Below are 16,540 nucleotides of genomic sequence, written 5' to 3' on the forward strand. Positions count from 1 at the left end.
TACATACACAACAAAAAAGAGATCATTTACTGCAGTGCTTGAGTCCCTGAATGGAGGTATTGAACATGCCAATAAAAGAACTTTACAATAGTGAATGAATCCTTGATATTGATGAATGAATAAAGAAATTGGCTGAAAACAAATTGACGTGAAAATTGTCAAAATTTTTAGTTTGTCTACACAAATTTGGATCATGCTTAATAGTTCGGAGCAGTCGAAGATTAAATTTACAGTTTTAAACATAACCAAATGGTCAGCTTGTAATAATAAACCATGTACGTAATTAATATTGTGTGTGGTGATGATGTCCATTGAAGTATTCTTTGTGTCTGTCCACTGCTTAGGTGGAGCACAATATAGATACCATGTAGCGTTTCTAAAAAATTCTATCGATCGCCAGTATCATCATCTTTCTAAATCATACCAGCATTCTGTAACTTTGCCATATACATTCTGTGGATAGTATGCAGTGACGTCCCGTGGGGGTAGGCAGATTGAGCGTCGCCTGGGGGCGGCAGTTACTCAAAGGGCGGCAAATCGAGGAGAATCATTACGTATATATAGAAAGGTACCTAAACTTAGTAATAACGGAAATATCTTTCCAGCTCACTGGTTGGAAACAAAATATATAAATTAGGTACTATAAAATTTTCAACAGGACTTGTTTTTGTCGGGTTCGCGATTTGTAATTTACTTCCGCTGTCCTTGGACGTCATGTTCTTCGCAGTCACTCGCGAGTTATGGAAGTTGTCAGGTGTATTTTTAAATGTACCTATCTGAAACCGTAGATTCGCAATATTGTCTATTAAAGCAGAGATGGCATTTATATTAGATTTAGTAGTATACCTATATCTTGTTAGTAATGTATCCATACAATACAATTCTTAGATATTGGAGTCATGAAAGGATGATAAAAAGTGATGTATAAAAAAAATGTGGCGGCATTTTGGCACTGCCTAGGGGCGGCATTTTGTCTAGGGACGTCACTGATAGTATGTATTGGCCTTCCACGATGCTGGTATTCCATTGATATGGATCAGGTCGTCCAATGTCATAGGTTCACCTTAGGTGTAATGAAAAGCTGGATGGTCCTCTCTTTTATCTTTTCGTTTCCGATTAAAGGTTGACTGCTTTACATCCAGTATCTATTCTCCAAGTTCAACATGTGGCTATTCGGAGTCTATGTAAAGTCTCATGACGGATTACCGTAAAGCAGCACCGTCAGAACGCAAACGTTGAATAGGCGGCACCAGCATGTTTCTAGAGTAGGTAGGTACCTCCCTACTTACCAAGGTTTATGGAACAACATCAATAATTTATGGTAATCCACTCAGCAATCATTGACCTCAGTACAGTGTTTTATCATTAGAAACATTGTTTTGCCACAGAATGAACAATAGTGCATTATATCCATTTCGAAATGTCCGCCTTGAAAATCCTAGTTTAGTTAGGGCAACATTACAAATACATATTTTTTATGCCATAAAAATATTATTAATATTTTTGGTGTTTTTGTTGTTTCAAATAACGACAATTTTATACTGGCTCCTATTAATCTACTTCTTTACAATATTATATTTTTTTTTATCTACCTTTTTTTGACAGTCAAAGTTTATAATTTTTTTTTTTTTTGTACTCGACAGCCATATATATTTTTTAAAACACATGTGTGAATGACAGCGGCGGAATGGCGCGACAGACCGGCGACGATTTTAAACCTTGGGTTGCAGTTTTAGGAGGTAATTCAATTTGATATTTCATCCAAAATAAGAAACCTTAACCCTTATTAATTATATTATGTCAAATTACAATATCATTGTGCTGCGTTCAACGCGTACCTATAAATTTCATACGTACAATATACATACTTCTTACGTATCTGTTTATATACGTGTATATTTGTATAACCGATAATGCAATTATTGGGCTCTCTCTGATAAAAATAAGTGATTGTATAAAGCGGCAGTATCGTACTTTAATTAAATTATTTTCGTTTGCTTGCTGCCAGAAATTCGCTTCGCGTTTTATCGATCATTTTTTTAATACTGTTTTTTTTCTGTTTGGGAAACAGGATGTGGTTTTATAGGTCGGAACCTTGTGGAATATTTGATTAGTAACGGGCTGGTGAGCGGTGTGCGGGTTATCGATAAAGTCCCTCCGCAGACTGCATGGCTGAATAAAAAGCATGCCGCTATCTTTGAGGACCCCAGAGTTGAGTTTAGAAGTGCCAATTTAATTAATGAAGGTAAGTAAAAATTATATCAATCGATGACTAAATGGACCATGGACCTCACATCTTAAAGCGGGCCCCCAGGCCAGGACCTTTCACGGGGCCCCCTACTTATCGCTAACGTTAATGGCAGTGTGTCGCTCTACAGTGGCATTTTTCAATGGTGTGGATCAATTAATGGAATGGTGGATCAATTAAAGCGAATTTAAGGTGTGTGTTTATCTCATTTATCTGGTCGACCCTCCACGCCGGGCCCCCCTTGAGCCCGGGCTCCTAGGCTTTAGCCCTGTCAGTCCCCCCCTTGTGGGGGCCATGAAATGGACTGCCCAATGCAGGGGTTCCCAGGCTGCTTAATATTTATTATGTATCTATTATAAAAATATTGAGGAATGCTGTCAGAAGTATTTGTAGATCTTGAGGAAAATGCCAGCATACCGCGGCGACTCGCTAGTAATGTGGTGATCAAATACATACAGTACTCTCTCAGTAATCCGCCACCCCAAAAACCAGACAAGTGTCCAATTTGTGAAAGCGGCGGATTATAGTGCGTACATACAAAATAATATGGTAAAAATTAGAACAGGTACTTCGTAAAAATTGCTTTTTTTGAAAAATTTTTACTAACAAATTACGGTTTTATTTATAATCAAAATCAAGTTTTTACTAAATTATACATATTTATAAATCAAGTTTATTAGTTAAATAATAAACAGTAAATCACTTGACACAACCAGTTGTTCAGTGAGGCAGATATTCTTGAATGGCTTAGGATTCCTGGCTTTCCCTATGACCAAAAGCTTCAGTTTGTGTGTCCCGGTTGGATTGGAGCACGGCATAATTGTGATGCGGTCTGTGGGCACTTTCCTCCCTGGTACATTACTTTCTTCACGATGAACGTACGTTTTACGAAGGAGAAGTTTCCAAAATAAACCCGTCTCCTCTGCGTTGTATACTTGTACGCGGCGAACTACTGAATTTGACAATTAATACCGGCGAATTATAGAGCTTGATTTTGTGCTTTCGTCTAGTAAAAATAACGGTGGATTATAGTAGTTGTCAGATAATCGAGCGGCGGATTACTGACTGTGCGGTGTACTGTAGTTGTATACAGCAGTTTGGATATTTTCAAAGTGCACAACAGCATCGTTACAAAGGAAAGAATTGTGCTAGACAACAAATGTCGCCATATAAATTCTTCTCCTTTTATTGTAATACATCTTAAATCGAGCCTCGATCCATGGCCGCTTCGTAGTTGGAGCATATGTCTGTCTCTCACCAGTCATCTTGCGTCTTCCCAGTATAGTGTGGATGGGATATAGATTGAATCCAGTTGGCTTGAAGAACGGGCAGGCCAAGTTGAAATTCTCCCGAGGCATTTGTAGTACGTGGCCAAGCTAGGTCCAATGTTGCTTCTTCACTTTCAAACTGATGAGTAGCTGCATGTTCTGAATTCTGATCTACTTCTGGTCCCATTCTAATATAATATTTTTAATTTGCAGCGTCATGTAAAAGTGCACTTCAGCCTGGCCCCGGATTTGACAATTGGGATGCCGTTATCAACTGCGCCGGTGAGACGAAACTCGGCCAGACTGACCTCGTCTATAAAGAGGGAATACTGACACTTAGTCTGAATTGTGCCAAGGAATGTAATCGACTCCATGTTAAAAGATATGTGGAAGTTAGCTCCGGATGTATGTATAGCAGTGAAAAGGTAACTATTATATATTTTGATTTAGTTATCTTTTATTAGCTCCACCGAACTGTTCCGGGTAGCAGACGACAAAAATAAGATTGCCTTGATGGTGGCCGACCTCCGCTAGGGGATGGCACAATAAGAAGAAGATCTTTTATTCAAGATGGAATAGACGCAAGATTTAAGAATGTAAAATTCAGATATTTGAGGTGTCTTTTTCCAAACATCGTCGAGGCTCAAGCAACAACTGAACCATAAATTTGACGTAAAACATCATGCCCCAACAAATTGAATGTTGGCGATCTTTTTTTAAAGTTAAAGTGTTTTTGCTGTTGAGTGGCGAAAGGGCAAAAGAAATCAACTAAGAAGCTGCAGTAGAGATTTTATATTTTCTGAAATATTTAATATGTCTGTAAAGGTTAGTTGTGAATAAATTGCTTTGTAGAAATAGGTTGTGTAGTTTATGATCTTGAGTTGAGAGATATGATTCATCGTGCTTCCATTGAGCGCGAGTTCTGGCTCTAAACGTACATGGCTGGAATGGCTCGAAAGACGATGTAGATGGTTAAAAGACATGCTCGAGTGACGAGAGTAGGCTGAGAAGCCACTGCAGTGAACATTGACAACTGAGGCGGCTATGACGCCGTTTGTTATCATACACGGCTCTCTCAGGGGATTATCAAGTCAGCTGCGGTTTTTCGAGAAAAAAAAATCATCTCTTTGAACCCTCTTTCGTTTTGGTAGTTTTCTTTCTTTGTATGGCAGTTAGTTTCAGCATCGAGCCGGTAAGATAAAATTTATTACGATGTTGTTTGATAACATTAAAGCTTTCTAAAGAGTATTTCTTAACTACCATAATATTTTGAGTGGTTCACGCGATATCAAATGTTTTACATGGTGTGTATGTGACAATCGTAGACAATTTTGACAGTATTCAAGATTTTTCAATTATTCTTTTTATTTAGCATGTAGGCATATTTTTTATATTTCAAACAATATATTATCATTGACTGCTCTAGTCGAAGTGGGTGTGGAGTACTGTGAACCAACCGATGTAACGCGACGGTCTGACTCGTTAAACTATTCAAAGTAATTTTTCAAGAACCGACAAATATTGGTTTTAACGTAGGTACCTACAATTGCTGATAATCTTTAAGTAAATTATTTTTTTTATTCAATGTTCACAAGATGTAAGAATGTAACATTTGTTGTTGATCACACATCAAAGACATGTTGAGTAATTACTCATATCATATCTAGGCTTATCTGTCACATCCTGTTATACGATGGTATGTATATTAGAATTGCTTGAGTGTAGCTAATTAATGTTATCAAACAAATAAAAATAACAAAACAATTAAAATCAACACCCACACAATTCAGAGTTTTAAATGTTTAATGTACTTTATCAATCCTTCTCTTTCGTGTTTCCTAATTTCATTATGGTTATTTTATGACTGCCATTTTGAAACTGCGCCTGGGATTGGTTTATAATGTTGACGGGAAACCCGGGTCTGGCGAATGACCCATAGCATGTACCTAATAGGATGAGCGTGTGGCTAAGATCCATTTTTTCGTAAAAACAAATATATCAATACAACCTCCACTCTGTGAAGTCACATAGTATGCTCCGTTTAGGATCGAACATGGATATTTACTTACATACTTTAAAACTAATGTGTTCATAATAACCGCATTCGAATTCATACACCTAACAGTACACTTCAGTACATTATCTTTTGAAGAAGGATAATCGAGCAGTGACAACCCATAAATCTATTACAATGGTTGACTATTTATGTTTTTTATAGATTCCACATAAAGAGGATGGTCCTGTGGAACCGTGGACGTTTGTGTCCAAGTGGAAAAGTCAGGTTGAAGAAGAAATAAAAAAGAATGATTCCGAACTCGAATATATATTTGTGAGGCCAGGAATTGTCTATGGATTGGGCGACAGACGAGGACTTAGTGAGTATGATACATATTTATTTCCAGCATACATCAGCTACTTCTTCTTTATTTATCTAAGTAAGCATATGGACACTTTGCCTTTGATAATCCATGTTACTCACCAATTTTCTTGCGCTTTCCCAGATCATACAAATGTCTTGTAGCTCTGCCATATACATCCTGTGTATCTAGCAGCTTTCCAGGACATAGGAATCCAGTAAGATTTTAGAAAAGGCAGGACAGGTTGAATCGCTCTTGAGGCATCTGCAACATATGACTGAGCCGTCCATCACTTTTTTACCTTCTTTGTGACTTTGTGAAGCAGCATGGTCTGCCTTTGTATCAACTTCAGTATATTATGTTTGATATAGGCCTTTGTAAGGCGTTGTCTCGCTTTCGTAAAGTACCGTTGGAATGTAGGCATTGAACAGGCCACATTTGGTTTTAACTAAGTATAACCGTGAGTTCCAGATATTTCACATTGAGTTGAATGTTGTTCTAGCCATTCATTTTCTAATAATGAGTCCTCTTTGCAGAATGCAATGGTTGCAAAGGTTGCGAATGGAATCAGCACTCTTAGAGCCATCTTTGCAACATCAGGATAGGACTCTGCCATTTCAATCCAAAAATCACTTTTCACGGAAAAGATTTTTTGCACCCCCATCATTTATCAAATCAATAAACTGTTCCTGAATTAAATTGTCCTCCGAAGTCAGATCACTAATGGAGAGTACAAATGGGATTTATTTATTAACTTTACAATCCATAATTCGAGCTTCATTTTGAAAGCTGTCAAATTATTTGTGACAATGGAACTCTGTGATATCTTTTCCTTGCATCGTAAATGTTACATGCTATAATTATTATAAAAATATAAATAGTATAAATATGCGTTGGTTTTTTCACGGTCCTACCGAAACCGCTTCGTGGTCCCCCAGGGGACTGCGGACCCTAGTTTGAGAACCGCTGCTATAAGGGGAATTCAAGAAACAATATAATAATTATTGTTATATAATTTGAATGAGTATTATTGTCTTGCGTTCACTGGAAAGTCAAGAAAGAAACCTACGTTTAGTAGTTGTAGTTTTTATATAACCACTCATCGGTGTTCATCCATAGCTCCTAGGTTACTGGTAGGTGCTGTGTACAAACAACTAGGCGAGATGATGAAGCTGATGTGGACCCCCGATCTGAAACTAAACACGATAAGTGTGGAGGACACGTGCCGCGCCATCTGGTTCCTGGTGCAGCGTAACGATACCATCCGCCAGATATATAATCTGGTGGACAGGGGCGAAGCCACGCAGGGAAAGATCACCGACATCATTTCTGACATATTCAACATCAACCACGATTATTGGGGCACCACAATGTCCAGTGCTGCCAAGGTAAACTTTAACTGCATAGCTAATGATTAGTTATAAGGCCTACTGCACACACAACCACTTGCTACGGCCGGTAGTAATCATGCAGCAGTCGTTATGGACTGAATTTACTTATTTTTTTTCTATGGAAGGTTTGCACATGCTACGAGGGTGGGTCAATAAGTCCTTAGAAAAGCCGACAGGTGGCGCGACTAGTACTGCAAGCGGTTTGTTTTCATGCAGCGGCACTACCGATTCAGTATGCTGCGAAGTTTCAATCAGATTGGTCGGGTTATTGTGTGTTTCTCGTACATTTAAAAAAAAAATTTGCTTGTGGAAAATGGAAAAATGGAAAATGGAGAAAATTGAGTTTAGAGTTGTTATTAAACATTTTAATATAAAAGGGTTAACAGCAAAGGAAATAAAAAATGAGTTGGATTTAGTTCACGGCATATCTGCTCCTTCACTTGCAACTATTTATAACTGGTTAAATGAATTTAAACGTGGTCGTACATCAACAAAGGATGAACCACGCTCAGGACGTCCTGTAGAGGTGACTACACCAGAAATGATCAATAAAATCCACGATATGGTGTTAAGTGACCGAAGATTAAAGTTGAGTGAGATAATTGAGGTTACAGGGATCTCAAAAGGTAGCGTCATTTCTATTTTACATGACAAATTGGGCATGAAAAATATTTCTGCAAGATGGGTGCCGCGTTTGCTCACAGTCGACAATAAACGCAGTAGGGTGGTGGCCTCTAAAGCCCTGTTGTCGCTCATGCAACGCAATCCGGATGAATTTTTTCGTCGCTTTGTGACTACAGATGAAACATGGATACACCACTATACTCCCGAGACGAAAGAACAGTCAAAGCAGTGGATTGCGAAGGCAAACCATGTCCAAAGAAGGCGAAAACCGTAAAATCAGCTGGTAAGGTTATGGCTACTGTATTTTGGGATGCACGTGAAATTATTTTCGTTGACTATTTGGAAAAAGGAAAAACAATAACAGGGGATTATTATGCATCTTTATTGGACCAGCTAAAAAACAAAATTGAAGAAAAACGGCCTCATTTAAACAGGAAAAAAATCCTCTTTCATCAGGACAATGCCCGTGTTCACACATGTTTACGATCAATGGCTAAAATTGAAGAATTGAAGTTCGAATTGGTCGACCACCCACCGTATTCGCCAGATTTAACCCCCAGTGACTTTTTCCTTTTCCCAAACTTAAAAAAATGGCTAAGCTGACAACGTTTTTTTTCAAATGAAGAAGTCATCGATCGGACAAATGCTTATTTTGAGGACCTTCCGAAAACTTATTTTTCTGACGGTTTAAAAAAAATTGAGAAACGTCTAACCAAGTGTATTGAGCTCCAAGGAAATTATGTTGAGAAATAAAAAAAAAATACAAAAATAAAACCTGTTTTAATGCTTTTTTCTAAGGAATTATTGACCCACCCTCGTACATTGAGGACAATTGACTCACTGTGGACATCAATCGACCCCCAATCTCACTCTGCACCAGTGACGAAAGGTGGTGGTAGGTTATCGTCAAAAATAGTGCACACTGTACTTTGTCAGTCATACTAATTTGTTTTCATTGAATTAAGAATATAAATTCCGGTTATATGTAAATTGTACGTAAAAGATTTCACCGTAGCACAGTTCGCCGTTAGCTTTCTTATCGGAAAGAGATGACTGTATACTATACGGTCTCTAATTTTATTAGATTCAATGTGAACATTAATTCAATTTTCATAGCTGATTTTGGCAAAATTCTGAATTCAAGAATGAAAACCTAACATAACCTAACCTAACAAATAATACTTATTTTCAAAATTTGTTTGCTGCTGGCTTCCTGTAAAATGTAATGATATACAACCCAAAGAGGTTGGATGGTCTTTAATATACGGCCATATATTTCCGATACAACATTTCACGGTGAAGTGTGATACGGCAAACTGCATACGTACAAGTTTCCGGACATGATAAATTGCATAAGTCTAACACTATTTGTCATTTGCAGGCTGATCTGACGTCCGTGCTGGATGAAGTAAACGATAAGCACTTGGCTTCGTGGGCTGAGGCTTGTTCCGCGGAAGGAATCCAGAACACCCCTCTGGATCCATACATGACTTCTGAACTCTTGCTCAATAAACACATCCACTTGGACGGGTCCAAGTTGGAAGCTCTCGGCTTCAAGATGCAAAATGAATGTGTCACCAAAGACAAATTATTGGAGGTTCGTTGCTCCATGATTATTTATCTGGTTTGGAGGGCTCAGAATCCGGAATCAAGGGTTCCAGTTTAATAATCAAGGAATACTCAAGAGTTTCTGGGTTTGGTTTCGGTTCCAGCTCTGATTAACACTTATGATAGTGATTCCAGAATGTTTTATTATGGTTGAATTGGTAACTATGCTGGACAAAAACCCAAGATTCACGGGAGAGAGATTAAAAATAAATAATATTTCCCATCAGTAATTATAGATTAGCTGAGTGTTCATGGTTGGAAACAAAGGGAAGCAAATTGGGAATATACCTGGAAAAATGCAGCAGTCGAGGTAGTAGGTGATGTACAAGAAGTTCTCTGTAGCAAGGTGATCGCAAACCACGCGGCGTGTGGGCATTCCATATAAACTTTAAGGGAAATACAATTATCGTGTGTGTTTACCACCGGTTGCTGATTTTTCCTTCTACCATCCGCCAAATCTCCAGACTCATTATGCAGGCATATAACGTGGCATATTATGTAAACAATCCATAGATTTTAAAACAGAAACCGAGCCGCCATTTTGTTGTTAGCTTGTATCTACAGTCCAATTTCTTTAGATTCACTACATCAGCACCACTGTAGTTGTTCAACTACTTAATAAGTTTAAGTTTTGATATATGGATAAATAATTGATTATTAATATTATGATTATTAATTAATGCTTGTTTATTGGTTCATTCATGCGATTCGACATGGATTCTTCTACTGATAACAATCTAATATACAATATTTAACTATTTCTTTTATTCAAACGAATAATTCACAAGATTTAAGAATATATCATTCTGATTATTGAACGTATATAATTTAGGTAGCATATTGGATAAATGCGACGTTTGGGGCCTGTGGAGATGCAAGGTTCGATTCCCGGCCGGGGTGGCTTACTTTTTTCAAAAAAGATTTTTTCTATTGGTTATAATATACTCTCTCAGAAAGTGTTTTTCTAAATTATATACGTTCAATCTAATATACGTAAGTCTTTTGTGACGAGTGCTTCATTATCGACTGAGCGTTAGTTATATTATTTGTCGATATGTAGATATTACTATACCACTAGTCATGGACCCCACATTCTGAAGTGGGCCCCCCTACCTATCGCTAAGGATAAAGGCTGTGTGATGCTCTACAGTAGCGTTTCCCAAATGGTGTTTGCGGTAAAATTAATGTGTATATTTAGTGTTTTTTTGTATATTTTAATACATACATTCATTTGAATCATGGAGCTATCGAGTATCGATACACAATTAAAAATTGTATCGTATAACCACATAATTTTAAATAATAACATTAATGGAGGAAAATAGCACTTTTTTTAACAATTAGAGCAAATTTGTAATATCTCACTTATCTGGTCGAGTCTGAGACCTGGGCTCGAGCCCCCAGGCTAGAACCCTGTCAGCCCCCACTAGTGACTATAGTTGTGTCTGCATGCAACGTTAATCATGTTTTTTTTTTAATAATTATATAACTTGAATTTGTTTTTGTTTCAGGTTATCGATGACTACGTAGAAATGGGTGTATTTCCTAAATCTCTGGTGCTGTGATGACGCTAACTGTTCAATGTGATATTTACATTTTCCACGTTTCTCATTAATGTCTACGGAAACAAAATATACACAAACTAAGGTGTTTGTACTTAATTTTCCTGAAGCGAACAAAGGGAACCAATAGTAGTCTATTCGCTCTTGATAATTTCCTAAACGAAGCCATATTTTTGTAACCCGCAATGTTGAAGGGATATTATTTTTGTTGACTTGTTTCAGTATCAGATATGGCCAAGCCATTGAAATAACAAAAATATATAATTTGCACTTAGTGCCAGATGTGTAACGTCAGTACGAACCACAGGTGATTTCTTTTATTTTCATCCGCCTTCTGCAATAAATATGAAGATGGTAAAAGAGTTGAATCTCATTAGCTAAATAAAATATACATTCTACATTTTTTTTCAGTCAATACGTGTGTGTATCTAGAACAGTGATTCCAAACAAGAGTTTCTAAAAGTTTGGGAAAAGAAGTCATCTTTTTGTAATCGAGTAAAAAAAATTCAGATTTTCACGTGACAATAAAGTATTTTAAATGTTCGCTTAGATATTCATGTGATGGTTATTATCATAAATACTTTTACACAATTTTTTTTTGTCTCTGTCCGCAGAACAGATAATAAATAGAATTCCGATAGGTTATATTCAATACGCTACATTTTGATGCAGGGTTTTGAATGTGTAAGTGTCCTACGAAAATGAAATGCGCATTATGCATGTGCAATAGTCTGTGTAATACACCAATATTAAATGAGCGTCAATGCATAAACCGAGGTTGTCAATATTCGACGTATTATTGACACGTGTTTAAGTTTATCTCGGATTCTTCCTTACTCGAGATTGGTTACCTGCTACTCCTTACCCGTTAGGTATTTCAGTTCCCATTATTTGTTCCCAGTCTGTCGAACTCAATATGTTTCAGCCAGACGAGGTTCATCATGATTTTACAAAATATATCAAGAGTTCCTTCGACACAAAGGTTGGGAATCACTGATCCAATGCCTGGATGTGTATTATATTCTCCCTTTTATCCTCTTCATTCCCATCATAAAGCGAATTACCTACAACTAATTCTGAAAAATCTGCCGCCATTGTAATATTTACACAAAATCAATTCGATAAATTACCGTTTTGGGTAGTGTGGAAGTGTCATAACAGACTTTAACAAGAATCAGTTTTAGCCATTCACTCAACCCATCGATCCCTTGTGCTAAATCCAAACATACATATTGATTGAAAATAAAACAGCATGTTAATTTGCCCCAACTGCGGGATTCAAATACTCAACGTAGGAATCAAGAAACAAGTATTCTAGCCTTCACTCTACTGTGGGTGCATTATAATGAACTTTTAGTAATCAATTCAGTCCGTTTTGTCTGCAATGTCTGGTGTTTACGCCGTAAACAAAACCAAATCCCCATGGCTTAGCACTTCTGACACTGAGCCACTCGATGTAATAATTATTTTTTCAAATCGATCTGACCATTTTGTAAATTGTTATTAATAATATTAATTGTAAGAAAGCCAAATTCAATTACTGTTGAATGTCAAATTCCTACAATAATACATGGTAGTTAATAGACAATTAATGAAAGCTAGAAAATATCTATGTTACGTATGCTAGTGTTTTGTTTTTTGCTTTTAAAGACTGTCTTGACTGCTTTAAACTATTATAAACTACATATATATTACCTATAACTATAGTCTTCATTTTTTTAAATGAATTTATTGATCTGATATAGAAAATACGTAGGTTTTAGATATATATATATATATATTATTATGTACTTATGTATGGGCAAGAAGATATTTAATGTTGGACAAATTTTAACTTATTATCTTATTTTATTTATTACTTATTATCTTATTTTATTATCTTATTATTTTAGATATTATCTGATATCACATATTGGTAATGACTAAATTATATGACGACTCGCATTCTGATGTCAACACTCTGAAACAATCGTCAATCATAAATTTAAAAACCATTACACAACCAAATGTTTGTGTTGCTAGTGTTTAAAATTATGTAAACCAAAACAATATCTTTTGGTCAGCTTTGTGGTGACACTTTTTTCTCATATTTTCTTTTATTTTAAATAGCTATGCAAACTGTTACAAGTCATTGATTTACTATATTTTTGTTTCATATTGTGTGTTCAAATATGGATAGTGTAGTGGTATGCGTTGTTCTAGGACAGTAATGGTGAACCTATGACACCCGTGCTACTAGTGGCACGCGAATGTTTTATTTTGAAGAAGAAAAATATACCTACCTATAATAATAATAGATCGCATTGTAAAAAAAAAAATAGCAGGTAAATAATCTTCAAGAATAAGCATTACGATTAATGTAAATACACACATCGTGTCACATATAATATTATCGCACTAACCTCCTCAGGTGGCGGGAGAAGTCGCGCCGTGAACCTCTGTAGCGAGAGAATGCCTCATTTGATCGGAGCAATTCTACTGTCAATTTGTGCGTAAAGGACCAAACTTAGTAATACAGTAACAAACAATTTTATTTCTACCCATAAAAATGGCTATACTAAATAAGAAACAAGAGCTTGTAGTAGTAATTCTGGCAGACAGTTTCAAAATTGGTGGACCGATTTGTATGGCGTAATTGAAAAAGTGCTAAAGTTATATGTATGCTATGTTCTGTGAATGATATCTAAAATATTATCATTTTTAATAGAATTCTTACAAACTATTTTTTTCTCCATGAAAAACTGCTCGGCACGTCACAGTCAAAAAATAATATTTGGGAAATTTTGGCACGCGTACGTAAAATGGTTCGCCAGCCCTGTTCTAGGATAATGCTTCAACTACTGTAGAGTCGAGTCTGGCAAGAATAGAAACTTTTCTATTTTATTGCAGAATGTCATAAACAGATTTAAAGTGTCATTTTTTATACAGACATTCGGTGGGGTATGCGTTGTTTCATGTAATTTAGGCATTACATAATTATATAATTTCATAATTTTAAACTCAAATGTTAAAGGCGGTCAAATTGTAACCGTGTGCCCCTCTGCATTATTCACATATCTATTGCTCAACGGTTAGTATTGCCATGCATTTATATAAATTGGACCTCATTATGCACTAATCCTTTAAGATCAAGCAACATATATAAAATATATGAAAGATAATTATTGCTATTAAAACAAATAATAAAAAAATAGATTCACATGTCTTGAGTGGAGAACTAGAAGGTTCTAAGTGTTTGTTTTTGGCGAAACAAAAGTAACAATGAGGTAGCTTAGAATATTACTTCATTGTTGGGTTTGTATTGTCATGGATGAACACTTAGAACCTTGTAGTATTATGCTTACAATTTGTGAAGTTTGCATGCATATTTATAACCGTCTTACGATCATAATTCTCCATGCAAGCAATGTAAAACATGAAAAAATAAAACAGCATGTTGTATGGGTTTTTTCTTACATATCAATAATAAGTACCATGTATCCCAAAAAAATATTCCTCGTACAAAAAAGGTGGTGACGATCATAGAGCAATCACCCGGAAACCAAAATATATTTGTTCGTAGCCCACTTGAAGCTATGTTAATGTTATCTATTTTCCAATGAAGAATGCTACATTCTTAAATCTTTAGATCTATTTTTTTTGACCATGTCCGATCCTATTAGAATCATATGGGCCTCCACAGGGTGGAGGTTTGTATTAACAGATTTTTGTTTTTACGAGAAATGGATGTAAGTCACTTGTTCATCCTATTAGGTACATGCTCTGACTCCAATCACAGATTAAAAACAATGTGTATTTGCCAGACCCAGGATTCGAACTTAGGACCCACGACATTATAAGCCGCTCGGCCATTATATCTATACTAATAATAAAAATCTAGTCTGTCCGTTTGTTCGGTTACAACTACTTGACCAATATAGATAAAGTTGCACAGCTTATATTAGTAGAATTGCTTGATATCGCAAGTGATTGAGAAGCGCCCGCATATAAATGGTACAATTAATAATACAAATCAGCATATTACTTCAATGTGTATGTCTGTCTACTTTTTCTTTCCGTATATACGGGTGATTGCTAGTTTTAAATAGAAAATAATCATAAGAATGGAATATTTTTATTTTGTACACATGTACTTCACGATACATTATGAGCCTAAAGTGGTGCCAATTTTCTCAATTTACACTAGGATATTTTTAACAAAAAAGAAATTGTATCCATTCACCATAGACAATTAATTATTCACCAATTTCCTTCACAAAAGTGTTACTTGATCTACAAGTGATAATGTAGTCCAACTATTATGATTATTATGTAAATGTTTTGTGTTAGATTTTATGTTTATTTTAAATCGTACTAAATTGTCTGTACTGTAAAATTATTTTTTATATGTAATATTTGTGCAATTTTTACAAGAGAATCAAATCTTTTATCGGCCTATTATGTTTTATCATGGGGATAGTTGTGCTTTTATTATTTAAATGGTATTGAATCTGCAGTGTTAACTGTATTTAGAATATATTTTATTCTCAATCTTATATGTACATAGTAGTATTGTCATTGAATAATGACCTATAATATTATAACCTTGCTTATAATGTTAGTAAATTCCTATGACAATGATAATTTTTCCTATGTTAGTGGAATGCCTCCAATATTATGATGACGAAACACGGGTCACTAAACGCAATCATGAATTATTCAAGACAATTTCAATCATTTTCGGACACTATTTTTAACAACTGTATCATTTCTATTGATAAATAAATGACCTGAGGATAAAATGACGCGTAAAACAGGATTTAAACATAAAACTGTTTTGTATAAAAAGTTCTACGCAATTCATACTTAACCTTGGATAACATTTCACGGACTAGTGTGTGTAAAATGTTATTAAACATTATTGTCATGTCCTACTTCAAAGATTAAAAACATTAATAAGCATGAAGAAATACCAAAATCTCCTATTCCGGATGCTACAACCCTATGTGGGTTTTAGTCTTCTCCAGCATCAGTATCCATCCAATTTTAGACAGTCAAGGTCTTCAAATCCAAATCGACCCTATCCCCCCCCCATATTTTATGAGGTCGGCCAGGTTTTCATTTGCCTTCCGGCTTTCCAGATACCAGTTTCTTTATCATGCTTGATTGGTGCGTCATGCGTACATGGGTAATCTTTGAATAGTAATAATGGATTATTTGAGGACAAATCTCCTTTACAGATTAAAACCAGTTATGTAAAACTTACAATCGCATATCTGACAGAGTTGATTCAATCAATTTGGTTACAGATACACCTGTATTAGTTCAATCCTTAGTACCTCAATTAATTGCGTACTTTAGTTGCGTAACTGTCCTATGAGTAAATATGTTTTTATTGTTTTGTAAAAGTTTACTTAAAGACAAATTAAAAATAAATTAAAGTAAAATCAACTGTTTCTCAGATCCATATTTGAATTGTCATCGTATCGGAGGCGTGCCTATA

The 16,540-nt window shown here is 35.7% G+C and overlaps 2 protein-coding genes across 2 annotated transcripts in view; one reads left to right on the forward strand and one right to left on the reverse strand.

The window, feature by feature from the left end:
* The window catches only part of LOC147073070 (synaptic vesicle glycoprotein 2A-like), a gene marked incomplete at its 5' end in the record, with an annotated part of 31,421 nt that overhangs the window by 13,405 nt on the left and 1,476 nt on the right, over window positions 1–16,540 (reverse strand). The gene's annotated exons all lie outside the window — the stretch shown is intronic.
* LOC147073071 (uncharacterized) lies at window positions 1,664–12,803 on the forward strand. Its single transcript, XM_085945214.1, has 7 exons — window positions 1,664–1,739; window positions 2,072–2,245; window positions 3,730–3,941; window positions 5,735–5,891; window positions 6,993–7,261; window positions 9,270–9,485; window positions 11,008–12,803. Exons 1-7 carry the CDS (start codon window positions 1,688–1,690, stop codon window positions 11,059–11,061), a joined length of 1,134 nt encoding a protein of 377 aa, XP_085801340.1. The 5' UTR covers window positions 1,664–1,687; the 3' UTR covers window positions 11,062–12,803.

The sequence above is a fragment of the Rhyacophila brunnea genome, unplaced genomic scaffold (assembly GCF_057557595.1).
Source record: "Rhyacophila brunnea isolate RB1 unplaced genomic scaffold, BYU_Rbru_1.0 scaffold_18, whole genome shotgun sequence".
Taxonomy (NCBI): Eukaryota; Metazoa; Arthropoda; class Insecta; order Trichoptera; family Rhyacophilidae; genus Rhyacophila; species Rhyacophila brunnea.

What these genes read in the sequence shown, in the direction of transcription:
- LOC147073071 (XM_085945214.1), top strand. Translation starts at nt 1,688, where the DNA reads ATGGCGCGACAGACCGGCGACGATTTTAAACCTTGGGTTGCAGTTTTA. An exon ending in GGGCGACAGACGAGGACTTA is followed by an intron (nt 5,892 to 6,992) that starts GTGAGTATGATA and finishes GTTCATCCATAG; the next exon opens with CTCCTAGGTTACTGGTAGGT. An exon ending in CAATGTCCAGTGCTGCCAAG is followed by an intron (nt 7,262 to 9,269) that starts GTAAACTTTAAC and finishes TGTCATTTGCAG; the next exon opens with GCTGATCTGACGTCCGTGCT.